At 36.9% G+C, this 15,945-nt stretch overlaps 3 protein-coding genes across 3 annotated transcripts in view; 1 reads left to right on the forward strand and 2 right to left on the reverse strand.

Moving 5' to 3' along the window:
- Nucleotides 1-193: 193 nt before the first annotated feature.
- LOC108609310 (thymus-specific serine protease-like) lies at nt 194-2,159 on the reverse strand. The gene is made up of 5 exons (XM_018001071.2): nt 1,886-2,159; nt 1,645-1,826; nt 1,111-1,575; nt 873-1,051; nt 194-805 (listed from the first exon to the last, which is right to left on the reverse strand). Exons 1-5 carry the CDS (start codon nt 2,117-2,119, stop codon nt 414-416), a joined length of 1,452 nt encoding a protein of 483 aa, XP_017856560.1. The 5' UTR covers nt 2,120-2,159; the 3' UTR covers nt 194-413.
- A 1,942-nt stretch (nt 2,160-4,101) lies between these two features.
- On the reverse strand, nt 4,102-6,884 carry LOC108609311 (putative serine protease K12H4.7). The gene is made up of 6 exons (XM_089462773.1): nt 6,407-6,884; nt 6,160-6,341; nt 5,860-6,101; nt 5,570-5,801; nt 5,335-5,519; nt 4,102-4,751 (listed from the first exon to the last, which is right to left on the reverse strand). Exons 1-6 carry the CDS (start codon nt 6,713-6,715, stop codon nt 4,255-4,257), a joined length of 1,647 nt encoding a protein of 548 aa, XP_089318899.1. The 5' UTR covers nt 6,716-6,884; the 3' UTR covers nt 4,102-4,254.
- A 1,831-nt stretch (nt 6,885-8,715) lies between these two features.
- LOC108620753 (IDLSRF-like peptide) overlaps nt 8,716-15,945 on the forward strand; it is a 46,260-nt gene continuing 39,030 nt past the window's right edge. Inside the window, exons 1-2 of the mRNA XM_018017684.2 lie at nt 8,716-8,849; nt 13,044-13,902. Coding sequence (XP_017873173.1) covers nt 13,752-13,902 — 151 coding nt within the window. The 5' untranslated portion in view covers nt 8,716-8,849; nt 13,044-13,751. The remainder of the gene's footprint in view (nt 8,850-13,043; nt 13,903-15,945) is intronic.

Genomic DNA, 15,945 nt, shown 5'->3' on the forward strand with positions numbered 1-15,945 from the left:
TTTAAAGAAGTTTTACCGCTAGTCGCAAATTAAGCACTTTATTAGGTTGGCCCCTTGAGAATTGCAAATGCAATTCTCGTGAGTGTGAAACATTTGAGCTAGCTTATTGTTGATGTGACTTTTAGAAACATTATTATTCATCATTATTACTGATATCTTGAAGCTAGTTTAACAAGTTTAAAAGATCAAAATATAATAATTTAAATGCTATATTTGTATTTTATACGAAATTATTCTTCTTCTATATATGTAAATGTTTTCAATTTTTCATATAACAACAAAAATAATTGGTACTGGTACTTGGTACTGTACAATGTACCAAGTGGAAAGCACATTTCACGTTTTACTACACAAATATCAATCATATTCAACTCGAGAGGACGCAATCAAATGTAAATTCGCTCATGTGGAGTTTATGCAAGCCACTCGCGAACTAGTTCAATCACTCGTTCCTTAGCTGCACGCAATGCGGGACTGTCTGTGGGACCGATTGACCAAACATCGGAGCAATGCGAGGCTTGTGGAATAATTGTAGCAGAGTCAGACCCAACTGCGCTCCATCCATCCAAAGCACCATGAGTCATATAAACATTCTCCACAGCTGGATGCTTTCCACCAAGCTTCTTATTTGTGGCCTGAATATATTCTTCAATTTTCGCTGAGGTGTATTGGGATCCGAATACGTCGTGACACATATCCGTATACATAGTTGCCGGGAAAGTAGATCCGAATGGGTGATTCTTGTTTGCAGAGGATTGGAACCAACCAAATTGTCTGCATGTTTGGTAGAACCAGCTGAGATGTACTAAGAAGTAAAGAAAATGGTTTGTATTTGATTTACAGTGTCTTTTGCGGTATACGGCTCTACTTACGGCTACCATTGTGGTTAATCTTGGCCCATTTGTAATAATCAACAGTGTCCTGATATCGAGGATTATGACATCCTTGTTGCCTGAAACGCCACTGTACGAACTTAGATAGTGCTGAGGCATCATCAATATCAAAGTTTCGCAGAACGGAGCAATATTGGGCCAAATCATAGTTTTCTGGTCTACAAAGAAACAAAATCATATAGAAGAAGAAGAAAGATGTTGCTTGTGCCATAGTTACTTTTGGTACTGCGCTATGCCTGCAAATATGTTTGCAATCGAGCTAAATAATTGCCACTGATCCCTTTCATTATTCTCGTCGAAACTGTCGCACAAATTGAGGAGTTTCTTGGCCTTAGCTCCCTGACCAGTCTGAAACAGATCCTCATAGTAAGATGTCGCATTATCGATGAGGTCGTAGCAATAGTCTCCTCCCAGCTGTCTGTAAGCTCTGCCAACAACTTCCATGAAATCGGAAAAGTCGACTTTAGCCTCTAACACAGCACTGGAAGCCCAACCGCCCACTATTACGTCGGGGTACAATAGCTTAAGCCAAACTACCATGGACGCAGAGTAGGAACCGCCTGAAACGACGACCTTGGAGCTCTTGTACTTGTCCTCTTCTTTGAGCACCTTGATAACATTCACCACATCGGCCAAAGCTTGTTCCACACCATGATACTTAAGGTTTTCCGTTGAAAGGGGTCTGTAATATAAAACATTAATTTTATGTATATCAATTAGAAAATTTAGCTAGAAGAGATTTGAAGCTAACAGAATTGGAATGCTCTCGCCGAAGAATCGATGTTCAGTGTAGACCAGTGACCCATTGTGCTCCTTTGCGATGTCAACCCACAGTCCTGATGTTATGGAGCTCGGATCAATTGTCCATTCGCCGCCGAGTAATAAGAAGATAGGGGAACCATCTACAAAGTTGTCTTCGTTGATCATAACACGCTGACGAAGATAAGTTAGACATAATTAGTTTAATTCCTGTAAGCAACTAGCGAACTCACTTGGCTCCACACGCTCTTGTTGGTGTCGTCAAAGTTGTCCAGGCTCTGGTTGAACCATCGAGTCTCCACATTTGCACGCTTGGTGCTTGGCGGCAATGGTGGCCCACGGTGAAGCTGGTTGAGTGTTTGAACAAATGCTGGAATATCCATTTCATCTGAACCTGGAATGTCCTCAAGAATTGCTGCCGGCGCTGGGGGCACGAGCAGTGCCAGAAACACTGGTAAGTACTTCATGTTGTTGGATACGCCTCAAGCTTGCGAATGGTTTTCCATCCCGATACATGGCCTATTTAAAGAAAGTCTTAAGCTTTGCTTATATAACACTGATAAACACGAAGGGCTGAACTTATTTTATCACATTGACATGTTGATATTAGCTGGTAAATCGCATTTTAGATTTATGAACAGGTTCCATCGGGTAATATCAGTAGCTTTTTAAATTTACAATAATTGGAAACCAGATTACTGGGGAGCTGTTGGAGATGTTACGTGAATGTTTTTAATTATTAATTTTATTTTATTTATTTTTTTTTTTTTTTGCTTTGTTAGTGCAGGCATGCAGATAACTTGACAATTGTAAATAAAAGTTCTAGTTTGTGTGCTTATGATTATGATTTTATTTGTATACCAAGGAAGCTTTTAAACGCACTGCAATAATGAAAGTAAATATTCATAGCTTGTGTACAGCGCTGGCTGAAGATTCAACACCGAAGAAAATGTCTTGAGAATCATATAAATATTTAATTTCATAAGAATAGAAAATTTACTTCAGCAAACAACAAATTGTGTAGGTGTGGCTTATGCTAAAATGAAATCTTCTTCCATGTTGACACACACTCAAGCATAATAATTCTTATAGCGAAATATATAAACTGAAACAGCAACAGTCATTGAGGCTTAACAGCCACTGTGCTGTGATTTCACCAATTTGCAATTTACGCCCAAGAAAAACATTGGAAATGGCAATGGACGATGGGTAACAACAAGCAACAACAGCGACAACGTGATCCAATAATAATAACTTTTCATAGGAGCGCATTTGCCGTTAAGCGCCCCTTATCGCTGGGAGGTGTCGTATGCATATGGCCCAAGCCCATTTCACGTTCGTTGGATGCGATTTGGCTACTTGGGCTTTAATAATTTAACACAATCTCGCACATCATAGACAATCCTTTCGAAATGTATAGCACGTATATGCCTGATATACGACTTTGAGCCTTTGGATTAGCAAGCCCAATGCGCTTTTCTTATTTAATTTTGTGTTTTCATTTTTTTTTTTTTTTTTGCTGTTTGGGGAAATATTAGAAATATTTCATGCGCCGTCTCCTATATTGCTTTACCGGTGGGCGAGCTTGCACAGACATGACGTTGCGTAGCCGCTCAGCTGGCATTAGCCCTGAGCCACAATGCGCAAATGTTGTTGCTTATATTGGCAGCTGCCAAAGGTGGTGCAACTATAATGCGCTGTAAGTCGGGCTCAGTTAAAAATAAACTAAGAGAAGAGAAGAGCATGGGCATAGCATTGGAATGAGGTATTTCAGGCCATTTCCAATGTCATTAGAGTAATGAGGTATATGAAATGCCTAACTGTGTCCTATTATATAACTACATAATAGGTTAAGTGAGTTATTTGAAGTATATGTTAGTCAATCAGCAGAGTACAGCATCTACTATATATAGTAAATAATAAATATATAAGCATAATATACATATATTATAAGCATATATGATAATATTATTTTATTATTATTATTTTATTATTTTTTTTTAATTTATTTATTTAATTATTTTTGGTATTTATAATTTCCAAGACTCTAGAGAAGTGATGCTCTTAAAAAAATAGACATAAAAGCTTACTAATACATTTTTAGTTATATACCACAAAATTTAGTTCATTCTATTCTCTTCAAACATTTCTGATTTAAATTGAAATCCGCACTTCAACTAAACTAACTAAATCTATTAAAGTGCTTAAGAAACTAATAACACCTTGATGCATTGTTCTAATTGATTATTGAACACCTAACGCAAACATGATGTAAGTGCATTCTGCTAATCAACTGAAAGTGCTTTCTCGATTTCTTGAGCTTAGCAAACAATCCACCCACATACACCTACGTGAATGTATAAGAACATATACTATGTACACATATATATACATATATTTATATGCGAAGACAAGTCGAAACACTTATCTCACTTACGTTCAAGTGCCACTCAATTTGTCTATGTTTGTCCAGGATCAATGAGGCGAACAAAGAAAAGCCGCAACGCATGCGAGAGGTTGCAGAGCTGTGGAATTTACAGAGTGACACCCACGTGGAGCATAAGATATTTATTTAATAAAGAATAAAGATGTTTCATGCCATCTAAATGACTTCGGTGTGGCGACGTAGAAAGGACATGACACGCAGCTTGGCCAGATTCATGGGCACACTGTCCTGCACATTGATGCTGGCGAGGTCCTCTACATGGGAGTATCCTGCTCGGGGTACAAGACTAATTAACACACTATTTACCCAGCTAATTGCTAGATGCTCGCCTGCTATAACCAACGCCTGGCGGCCCCGTGCATAGCCCAGCACCCGCCATGGATCCAGTTCGCCGTGAGTGAACAGCACTTGACGATACCGCAGACTGTGGTCGAAGTCATGTCCACCAAATTCAGAATTCATCTGTGCGATGCCCAAGGCAAGTGTGGCCGGACCCAGTTCCGGCCCAAATGCATCACGACATAGCTGCTCGAAATACCACAAAGGCACTTCGCTGCCAAAGGTGGCAGTGCCTGATGTGGCGTTAATGGCGCTCCTGCCTGTGGTTGTGAACCACCCAAATTGGCTGCACGTCTGATAGAACCAGGCGCGTGCTGCAAGCAAATTTTTGATTTGTTAGCAAATGAGCCAAGTTTGCCTGTCAACAGGCTGTTCTAATCACACCGAGTGTGGCATACTCTTCTCGAGGCATACAACTATTCTTACACCAAATATTGTCATGCGGTTTGATGGATATTATTTTACAGATAAACTGAGAACTTTTATATAAACGAGAAACAATCCATATTATCGTAATGAACTATAAAGCCATCAGTCGAGCAGAGTTGAGTTAATAATTTGCATAATTGCAATCTATTTATTTACCTATTATCTACCATATATACTTTTTTCATTTTCTCATTTCAAGGAGGAGCAGGTCAATAGGGAGTGATTCACATGAAAATTTAGTATAAAACTGAGGAAGATTTCTATTTACCACGCAACTAGTTAGAGTGACCCACTTAGGTCTTTTAGCTCTAAAGCTAAGCTCTATATGTATACGGTCCTGGGGTACGTCTCAATTCACATACCCTTAATACTGAATCAGTCGAGCGCAAATTCAAAATATATAAAATGTATATAGAGACACAAAAATTATAAAACCTTGAAAAGTCGTAAGTAAAGAACGCAACTTACAGCCCGAGCTGTGGTCCGAGGATTCGCTGTACAGCTGCAGCATTGACTTGTAGCTAAAGTCCTGGCAGTAATATGCATTCCAGCGTTGGTCAAGCGCGTAGAGCAGCTCAAGAAAAGTTAGCAAGGACTCTGCGTCGCTTGAGTGCTGCGAGAGAAGCGTTTCGCAAAGTTGTGGCAAGTAGGTACTAAAAGACGCTTTAGAAAGTAAAGAACTCAACTCGTCCGCAGGTCTCACCTGTAACTCTGTGTGATCCAGGCGAAGTAGTTGTTGATGCCACTGAAGAAGGAGATGCGATCGAGGCTATCACTGGCATTATAATTTGGGCAGGCATTCAGTCTGCTGAGTAAATCGCTTGCTTTATTCTCATTGAAGAGGTTTACCAAGTGCTTAAAGCCTCGCTCTAAGCGCCGCGTACAATTGGAGCCATAGCTTAGAGTCAAAGAGTTTTCGACCCTGTGCATGTATTCTGAATAGATCTTATCAAGACCTTATCAAGAGCGAATAGAGCACAAATTTCTGCTTACCATAGAAATCTGCCTTGGCCAGCAGCGGAGCACTGGAGGCCCAGACTGCTGCGACAAGCTCTGGATAGAGATGGGTCATCCAGGCTGCCATGCTGCCAGAGTAGGAGCCACCGATGAGGATGACTTTGGAATGCGTTAGATTGACTGACTGCGATTTTTGGTACCGTATGAAGTGAGCGACATCGGCCAAGGCTTGATGCAGGCTTAAATACTTTAAATTCTTCACAGTCAGGTTGTTATTTCTAGATGAATAAAATAGTCTCCAGGTTTTATTTCTGATATGCACTCCATTCTACTTACTCAAATGGCCAGCTCTGGCCATAGTATCGATGCTCAGTGTAGAACAAAATGCCCGCATTTTCCAAGGCCATATCATGGGTTAGACCCGTGCTGAGTAAACCTGGCGTAATGGTCCACTCGCCGCCCAAAAATATATACATCGGCCCTTGGGGCTTATGATATTTAGCATTGCGAAAATAACGCTGTAAGGAAAACATATATTCAATGTGAAATTGATAATTACAGCAGTTATAGCTAAATTGCTTACCATTTGCCAGGTTCTATTATCGCCAGCCTCAAAGTGATCAAGACTTTGGGTTAGCCAAAGCTCTTGCACTGGAGCCGCATCCTCTTTCGTATAGGGTCCTGAGCTGGGCTCCTGCAGCAGCAGCTCCCAGCTGTGACGATACGGATTAAGAGCTTTCAGACTGCCAGACACAAACAAAGCGAATAGCAATGTGAATAAAGGCACGAGACAGGTGTAATTCATGTCGGTGTAGGCGGCTTCATACTGAAGTTTCTCCACAAGTTTGATGCACGTTTTATAGCAGCATGGCTTATTATTGCCCCCTATCATATGCAAATTATTCGTCTATCACAATTGCAAATTAATTATGAATTATCTGCCTTTTAAGTTTTCAGAATTATGTGAGTAAATAATAGATTATTATAAATTATTAATAATTAATTAATAATTAATAAAGAAAAAAGTTAAAATGTTTGTTATGAAGTGGGGCTCTTCTCAAAGAATTGGGTTTGACAATTTGACTAACCGATCATATTTTGGCCATTTTCTGACCATTTTTATATAAACTAAGAGATTCGCTCAAATTTGGTAGGATTAAACCTCATATATTTGATAGGTTATATATATAGTATATACATATTATATAGCTTTTTCATAATTATATAGCTCTTAAATATTATAGTATACTTTTGGGTGACCAAATAAAAGTGAATAAAAGCTTAATAATAAAAGCTTTGCCGGCTTACAAAATTATGCCAAGATTTATTCTTTGACGAGGATGACAAATGCAAGAAAATTCTCAAACTTAAACTCTAATTATCTGCTTACAGCTCACATCAGATTTAATATTTTTTATTGAAAGTAAAAAAACGTATGTAAAATTTGTAGCTATTTACAAGAAGACAGAATATTCGCTCAAGTATTCGATGGCTCCCTGCAGAACCCTTAAGAATATTGCCGCTTAAACTGCTAGGGACAAGACCAAGACCAAAACGAGGAAACGTTCAGGCTCTCTTTTTGGCACTTTGGCTCTTTGGCTCTTTGCTCTTCTGCTCAGTCCATTACCACTCAGAGTTGAGTGGGATTTAGCCAAGCTGTCGTCCGGCCCCCGCATGCCGCTCGAGCTTTTTCAGCGGAGCGAATCAGCGCTACCCTTGAAGCCGTGGGCGCTCATTTGCGGTACCCGGCTGGCAATTTATTGGGCATCTGTCTCAGCCAGCTGAGTGGGAATAGGTTTGCGTGGGCAGCAAAAGGGGCGGGGCGGGTCGCAGCCGGCAATGAGTCATTTCGCGTTGAATTTTCCACTCAGCGAACTGTGCTAAGCTGCTGGAGGATATTGTAAGATAGCATTGGGATATATTTATTTATTTTAGCATGTGTTTTTGTTCGCCAGGAAGTGTAAGCGCACACCAAGCCCTAAGCCTCTGGGCCTAATTAATATTTGTTGCTTTAATTAAAAGCATATTTAGTCGTTGCGTATGTTAAAGTTAAGTACATTGATGATTGGGCCCTGACATGCATGCGAAGGACATTTCTCTGGCTCCATTAAAACTGAACAGACTCTTAACCTTGAGCTTTGCGTTTCTGCACACACAGATGCTGGCTAATAGTAATTAATATGCCAAGCTCAGCTGCTGCCAGAATTTAATTGAATATTTTATATAGTTTTGCTTGGATACACAGATTTAGTTCAGGTCAAGGCTTTTTTGTATTACTATGTATATTTCTGTATATATATTGAAAGTGAAAATAAAAGGTTATATGCTTACGCATATATATGTATATACACATATATTTTATATTTATATGCATATACTATAAAAAAATGCTTGAAAAAATGTCCAACTAAGTACTACAAATTAAATAGGTTAATTTTACACGGTAAGAAATATGATAATTATATATATGACAATTTAAAAATTTATTATTATTTCATTGCTATTATAGATGGTTGATAATTTTTGATCAACAATTCAACTATGGAAATATATTACCAGTAATAGCAGACAAATATTTGCCATTAGGTCATTTCATTTATTTACTGCTCATTAAGTATTATTGAAACATATAAATATTTCTATTCTTTATCTTATAATTTATTAAAATTGTTCATTAACAGTACCCTTAAATAGTATATGCCCATAAATACCAGAAACTTTCAGCAACTTGTTGTAATATAAACTCACGAGCAAGACCTTTCACACCTCTCGCCGAAAGCAACAAGAGAACAAGAGTGAAAGAAAGAGCGCATTGAGTATGGCTCAGAGCACGAGCTCACTAACGATTCACTCCGAATGAAATTTACGTAGGCGCTGAGCTCAGTCACTCGGCTCAGTTGTCCTTTTGAGTGGACGGCAGCGCATAAAAGCCGCACACACTGCGCTCAATGCTTCAGTCGAGTTTGAAACTTACACTCAAGCGGAGTTGTAAATAGTTGTTCGAGTTTTTTGGCTCGTACTCAAACGTACTGTAACCAAATATTTGCCAAACACACATACACACTGACACACACACACACACACACACTGTGCAGCAAATGAAATAAAAGCAATTGCAATAAAAACATTTAAATATATTATTTATATATATTTTTATATAAATTCACAAAATTGTTTTTTTTCCAACTTGGCGCGTTTTTCCAACTGGCGCGTTTATATTTTTATACATTCGCGCGTTTGTGTGTGTATCTGTGCTTGTGCATCGCTGTATGTGTGCGTGTGTGTGCGTATTACCTTTGTAATAAAATATAGAACATAAATGTGGTGTCTTTTTTGTAGTGACATTGTAAACGCAAACCTGGCGTAGCAAACTTAATCAAGCGACAAAAGTTGACAACAAAAATATCAAATAGCCAGGTTTATAAGTTAATTGTGTGTATGTGTGTATGTGTTTGCCAGTGCGTTATGGAATTGAATTGAAGAACATTCACTTTACACATTATTTACCTCAGCCTTAGACTCTGCCTCAGTTCTAGCCTCAGTTCTAGCCTCGTTAGTGTGCAGCTTATTCATCTGCTATATATGCCAACTGTGAATGAATGTGTGTGTGTGTGTGTGTGCAGTGTTTGTGCTTTGAATAACAACACGCAGTTGCTGATTGTTGCCTGCTTTTGTGTGCGCTTACTGTTGCTATGCCCCTCATCTGACCCACACTTCAGTCCGCCGCTCGCCGCGCCCCTCGACTCTCGCTAAGGGCACCTGTTAAATTATGCATTAAGAAGACGTAAAAGCAGACTCGCAAAACCTCTATACCAACACATTCCAAATTATATGAAAAGAGATGGAAAAATGCTGCGGAAATAAAGCTGACATTTCTGACATCTCTGTCTGCTGTCGCCGTTGCTGTTGTTGTTGTTGTTGTTGCTGCTTTTACTTTATTTTTTTTATTTTTATTTTTATTTATTTATTTTTTTTTTTTTTTTGCTGTTGTTGTTGTGGGTAGTGAGTGCCTTGGTTGGCGTTTTTTATACTTACATATTATGCAAATGAACGCTTGCTTGTGATTTCGGCAGCTGACTCGGCTGCTATATTTATACATTTTTCACGTTTGAAGGTAACCGAGAGTTGTGACCCCAGACTAACCCAGGCTGCTGGCTTACTTTAAGTTTGTTTTCATTTCATAACATATGACATGTTTTGCCCCAAAGGGGAAAAAATCAATTTCGGATAAACTTTTTACTTGCTTATAGAAGTCTCAAATCAGTTTTAAATTGCTATGGAAGTAGTTCGAAGTAGGTTGAAATAAATTGATAGTTTTTAAAGTCCAAATATGTCGTGATTAAAGTTGTCATTCTTTAAAGATCTATATAAAGTTCCGCTCTATATTGCCTGTGTTAGATTTTAGCCAAAAAACTATCATATTTCATAAACATCTATCACAATTTTAGTGTATTTAATATATTTCTTTGGCCATACTTGGCGATTGGGCAAAATCTCAGTAATTTTAGGTACTATCACATAGTTTGGAAATAGTTTTCTTTGTTGTTTAGTTGTTTCCTAAAATATTTTTTGAAGCCAACAGGTTCAAGTTTTGCCGTTTGACCAATATATTTTAGATATCGAACTTTTATTATATATTATTAATATATTATTTTTGTTATTAATATATTTATGTCTGAATTTCATAGCTTGTTTCTTTTTCAAAATCCTTGTATCAATGCACTCAAACTTAAAATCGCCAAAGACCAAAGTGCCAATTAAGGTTTCTTCTCTCCCTTTCACCAGAGACCTCTGTAAACATTCTACAAATGTATACGGCCTAATATTTTTCATATTGAACTGTTTTATCCCTTAGCTTTACATATATTCTAGACCAGTTGGCGTAACTCGTCGCTCTATATATTAAAACAATTTGTGCCGCTTTATTTGGCAACAGTTGGCCCAGCTTACATAACTCACTTAGTTTCCTGCTTTATGGCCCGTCTGCTTGTGCGTTTCTATGTCCTATGCCCGTGTGGCCTATCCTACTATTTAGCCTTGTGGTTTCCTTTGAGTTTCGTGCACAACTTTGCAAATGGTTAAAATGCGTCTTAAAATATTTTATTTTTTTGCGCCTCTGGTGTATTTAATTTGGTCGCAAATTGTGTTTTCCCCAGACGTTAAATGTCTTTTATTAGACTCGGAATTGTTTATCAAATCGTTTGGCCAAAACTTTCATTACAGTATATTAAAGTATTTCGCCAATGCTAGCTTGTGCCTGGAGTTTGTTTAGAAGGAAATGCCCGACTCTTTTACGACTTTATTCCCAGGAGTGCGCCTCGAAGACATTTCTTGTCTTGGAATTTTCTCTCTTTGCGGGAGACTAAGATTTTTATTTACTTTACTCATTTAGCTGCAAAAGAATTGTGTGGAATGCTCAAAGAAAGAATATATATTTTATATGTATGTATGTATTCCGCTGTGAAGATGTGAAAAAGAGAATTCTTAAAATTAGCAAACATTTGTATAGAGCTTTGCCTGAAGCACTGACTGAATAGGCTTGCATCAGCTGGAGATCCTAAGATGTAGATACATTTATTTTTAAAGGATATATGTATTCCTAGGAGCAGAGCTTTCGTTCAATTATTCTATACAATTGTACTTACAATTGTCTTAGCTAATTTTTGCTGGCTGAGCAAGGCCAGAGCAATCTATCTGGCCTACATCCCAGCACATTAATTTTCATTACAAGCCGTGTTGCACCACAGCCCCTTCTCTGAGGATTTGTCAACTTCAATTAGAGCTCGAAAAAGGGCTGTTAACCTGCTCTGGCCAGACGGACCTACATCAACATTGGACCATAGGCATGCGGTCGAAGGACAATCTGAATATAGTATATATTTTGTTTTTTTTTTTTTTTTTGGTTTCGCCCATTCAAAAAGTAAACAAAAATGTGTGCCCAACCTAAAAAAAAAAAAAAAAAAAAAAAAAAAAAAAAACAAGTTCCATTCGTAAAAAAAGGGAAACCGACTAATTAAAATGCTGGTGCTTGCTTTTTGCTTTTGTTTTATAATTTTGTACAAGCTGAGCAAGTTTTGTGGGACCGTAAAGCTGCTGAAAACTTTGTCTCCTTGCTTAAACAAAGTGAGCAAAAATTTCACTACATTTTTGATTGCCCCAAAAAGTATGCTAGCCTCGGGTTTGACTTCTCTGCAAAGCTCAAAGCAGCCAAACAAAAAAAGGGCTTAACTGGGCTATAATTAAAGGTCGACCCTTTAGTGCTGACGTTCTTTTAACACCATTTCTTTTTGCTTCTACAGCGTATGTGTTTTAGATGCTCCAGAGGGCCATTAAAAGGCGCTCAAGTGTGGAGAGAGATATATGTATGTGTGTGTATATGAAAAGGATTGTTCAACTTTTTGTACCCCCCAAAAATTGTTCAACTTTGCTCAAATGATTAGACGGCTTTCTTGCCTACAAATGTCCCGGCACTCGCATAAAATTGTTTCGTGCTTTGACTATATGAAAGTTAAATGATGTCTTCATGTCGTTTCGTTGCTCTAATGCGCTCAAGCATTATGTGAAAATTTGTTGTGATGTGTTAAGGGCGGAATAAATAATTTCTACTATTTGTTTTGGTATACACATTTTACTTTATTTTTTCAGTTTATCTCTGAATTTATATCTAGAAAAATTAAGGAAAATATTTGTATTTATTTTGGATGTTCGTTAGTCCCTCGTTCATTTGTCTACTTTTGTTTGCTTACCACAGATTCAATAATAAATATTCTATTCGTGTAAATTTATTGATTTATATTATTATACATTTTTTATAATGTCAGGGGAGTGCTGGTATTAAGTTACATTTACCTGGCAGCTACATGTAAAATAATACTTAGTAATTATTATTTTTTTTAGGATTAAAAATTTTCCCTGAATTTTTGGTTGAGCTATCCTGTAACATACGAAAAGTATTTTGAATTGATATGTTGTTCATGTTATTATGTGTGGCTGTCAGATATGTTTTCTTTTACACGAACATTTAAATTTGCAGGAATTTCATTTTATTTCATTTCAACTTTCTTTTGATTAGATCGAACACTTTGTGTGCCAGTTGGGAAATATTCGTTCGCGAGCTGAAACAGAAAACCAATTAAAAATTTTTAATTGCATGCGAAATTATTGCATGTCCAAGCGTTTCAATTGACTAATGTGAATTGTATTTGCTCTTCTCGTTCCAGTGTAGAAAAATGTAAAAAGTCGACTTAAACATAATATTTGTTTGCCTGCAAATTCTTTTTCGATTTTAAGTTTAAGCGAAAACGAAACGGAAATATTTTAGAAACGAACACAAATGCTAATTCAATTCAACGGCTTATAGATCGCTATATAGTAGGAAACAATCGCAACGCGATAACATAACATATCATAATATCGAAACAACGTAACGAACGTAAGTTTAGGAATAGAGCTAATTTCGGGTGCGTATAACTCCATTAGAAGACGATTAGCATAGCAAACTAGTTAATGTAGAGTGACAGCAGGAAGCAGGAGTCCCAGCACTAATTCAATCAGACCCATCTGAAAAGCCAACAAATAAAAATAAACTCGTCCAGCGCTCAGTCCAAGCGAGAGTGACAGCCGTGACACGGAACCAAACAGAATCGTTCCGCTGCTGGGGCTACCACCCGCTCAACTAAAGTAAAGGACACGGCGGTCCAAACGCAAACTAACTAGAAAACTTTGTCAAACACTCGAGTAAAGCAGCAGCAAACGTGCGCGTGTGAAAGTTTATCTCGTTCTACAATTTGTGCTGATCCCAGAACTCAAACACAGATACGGGGGGAAAAAAAAGAGACGCTCAGACGGTCAGAAAGAGCAAGTGCTTTAATTTGAACACGTTCACAGCAAAAGAAGAAGCGCCGTAAGGTACGAAAACCAGCTGCAAGATGTCCTCCTCCATGCCACTGACCATGGACCAGCGACGCTTGAATTGGCCAACATTTCTGCTCTCGCTGCTACTGCTCCAAGCGACTGCGAATGCCATCGACTTGAGTCGCCTGTACGGGCACATGGCCAACCCCATACAGAAGCGTAGCGGTAAGCGCACTCATTTTTATTACATTTGTATGCACTATGCAAATAATTGCGTAATTAAGTATTGCAGCAGAAGTAAGCAAGGTCGCTTTTTGCTTCAAATTGAATTTTAATTTCGTACTTTTCCGGTTATCTGCATATAATACTTATATACATGACTTGACTATGTGAATTTATTGATTATTATTACTCTCGAAGAGAGTAAGGCATAAACACGCAGAGCATGAGCAGGACGTTTGTATAAGTATTTCAAGATCCTGTAAGCCCTATTATTATCAGCTGTTGTATATGAATCAACTTCAGCTAGATACCCTAAAGGCCTGCAGCCAATCTTAACTTTCTCTCTTCATCCTGATTTCATTTAAAATTCAAAGGTATTTAAATTTGTTTACAGTTGCTTTACAAATTAGAAATATTATACTACGAGTATATAGATATTTTTCTCTGTATGTACATACATATATGTATATATTCTGTATCATTAAGTAGCAGTAGTTACATACTTCTCCCGCCAATTCAATGGCTTGTATATATAAATCAATACTTCTTCTGCTCATATCTTTTTCTATTGTAACTGAAGCAGTTGCAGCTCATACAAAAGCCATAACAAAAACATTTCATGTCTAGCAAACAGTGGGCAATAATTGAACGTTTGTTGAGAAAAAGGTATCGAAGCCTAAACAAATATGTCATTGTGTTTATTGAAGACAAAACTAACCTTGAATAACAAACGCTGCTCTCAGTCAAATTGTGAGTTTTGGGTTGCTTAGCATCCAATATTATTGACACCTTTTTTCACGAGTTCTCTGAGCAAAAGCTAGGGTATGCTCAAAGTCTTTTGTATTATTCAACCTAGCCTTTCTCGACTTTTGCTTAGCCGAGTGTGCAAATGGATTTGCATTTGCGTGCTCAGTTTGCAATTACACAAGAATTTGCTGAGTTTTTCTACTGAAATGTTTATTTGCCTCGATTAAAATTCTTCGTGAATATTTTTTTTTTTTTTTTTTTTTTTTTTTTTTTTTTTTTTTTTTTAATTACCCTCGTTAAGTAGTGTTCGTGTTCTTGGCTTGGAATTTACCCATATTTTCTTCATATATGAGCAGATTTTTATTATATAATTAAATTAACACCAGCCGGTCGGGCAATTTGAGGCAGGCAGGCAACGGCGCAAAGCCAGATCCATTATATATGTATACATAGAACATGGCTTTAAAGACTTTATCATTGTTGAATCGCAGCCCAGTTTCAATGAAATTGTATTAAAAATATATATTCTTGCTTAATTAACTGTATGTTAAACTTTTTTCATTATCATCGAGTTAATCAGCAGCAGATGTTCCGTCATGTGTTATTCATTATTTCTTTTCCAAGTAATTGTATCATTTTTATACTCATTCGCAAAAGAAAAAAGATTTTTATTTTTCTGTAAATGTCAAATTAAAGGTTAAATGTTGAATGGCATCAGCTGCAATGGCATCAACAGCTGCAATTGCACAGAAGCATTCAATTGATGTTGTTGTTGTTGTTGCAGTTGCATTCAATATATTTTTCGCATTTCCGTTATGTCAGTTGCAGTTCACATAGTTGATATTATTGTTAATATATTGAAAATATCATATATACCCTTATTGCAGTTGAGGAATATCTGCACTTTCAAGCTGTTTATATCGACATATGTTTGGTTGATTATATTATCATGATATTATCATGTTATTATCATATAATTATGCTGATGCCGATTAGGAATATATTTTATGTGATTGAGAATACCTTCTTCTGCCTCATTCATAACAGCACATTTCACTCCGATTTTCCAATTTCCCTAAAGAAGCATAATTTGCAAAATATGTATTTTATTTTATTTTATTTATTTATTTATTTATTTATTTATTTATTATTATTATTATTATTATTATTATTATTATTATTATTATTATTATTATTATTATTATTATTATTATTATTATTATTATTATTATTATTATTATTATTATTATTATTATAATTTTTTGCGAAATTCAAAATAGAATATGCATTAACAAGTGA

The sequence above is a fragment of the Drosophila arizonae genome, chromosome 2 (genome assembly GCF_054131065.1).
Source record: "Drosophila arizonae isolate 15081-1271.41 chromosome 2, UAZ_ARI_1.0, whole genome shotgun sequence".
Taxonomy (NCBI): Eukaryota; Metazoa; Arthropoda; class Insecta; order Diptera; family Drosophilidae; genus Drosophila; species Drosophila arizonae.

What these genes read in the sequence shown, in the direction of transcription:
- LOC108609311 (XM_089462773.1), bottom strand. Translation starts at nt 6,715, where the DNA reads ATGATAGGGGGCAATAATAAGCCATGCTGCTATAAAACGTGCATCAAA. An exon ending in ATAATAGAACCTGGCAAATG is followed by an intron (nt 6,342 to 6,406) that starts GTAAGCAATTTA and finishes TTTTCCTTACAG; the next exon opens with CGTTATTTTCGCAATGCTAA. An exon ending in TGGATCACACAGAGTTACAG is followed by an intron (nt 5,520 to 5,569) that starts GTGAGACCTGCG and finishes AGCGTCTTTTAG; the next exon opens with TACCTACTTGCCACAACTTT.
- LOC108609310 (XM_018001071.2), bottom strand. Translation starts at nt 2,119, where the DNA reads ATGAAGTACTTACCAGTGTTTCTGGCACTGCTCGTGCCCCCAGCGCCG. An exon ending in ACAAGAGCGTGTGGAGCCAA is followed by an intron (nt 1,827 to 1,885) that starts GTGAGTTCGCTA and finishes TATCTTCGTCAG; the next exon opens with CGTGTTATGATCAACGAAGA. An exon ending in GATTAACCACAATGGTAGCC is followed by an intron (nt 806 to 872) that starts GTAAGTAGAGCC and finishes TTTACTTCTTAG; the next exon opens with TACATCTCAGCTGGTTCTAC.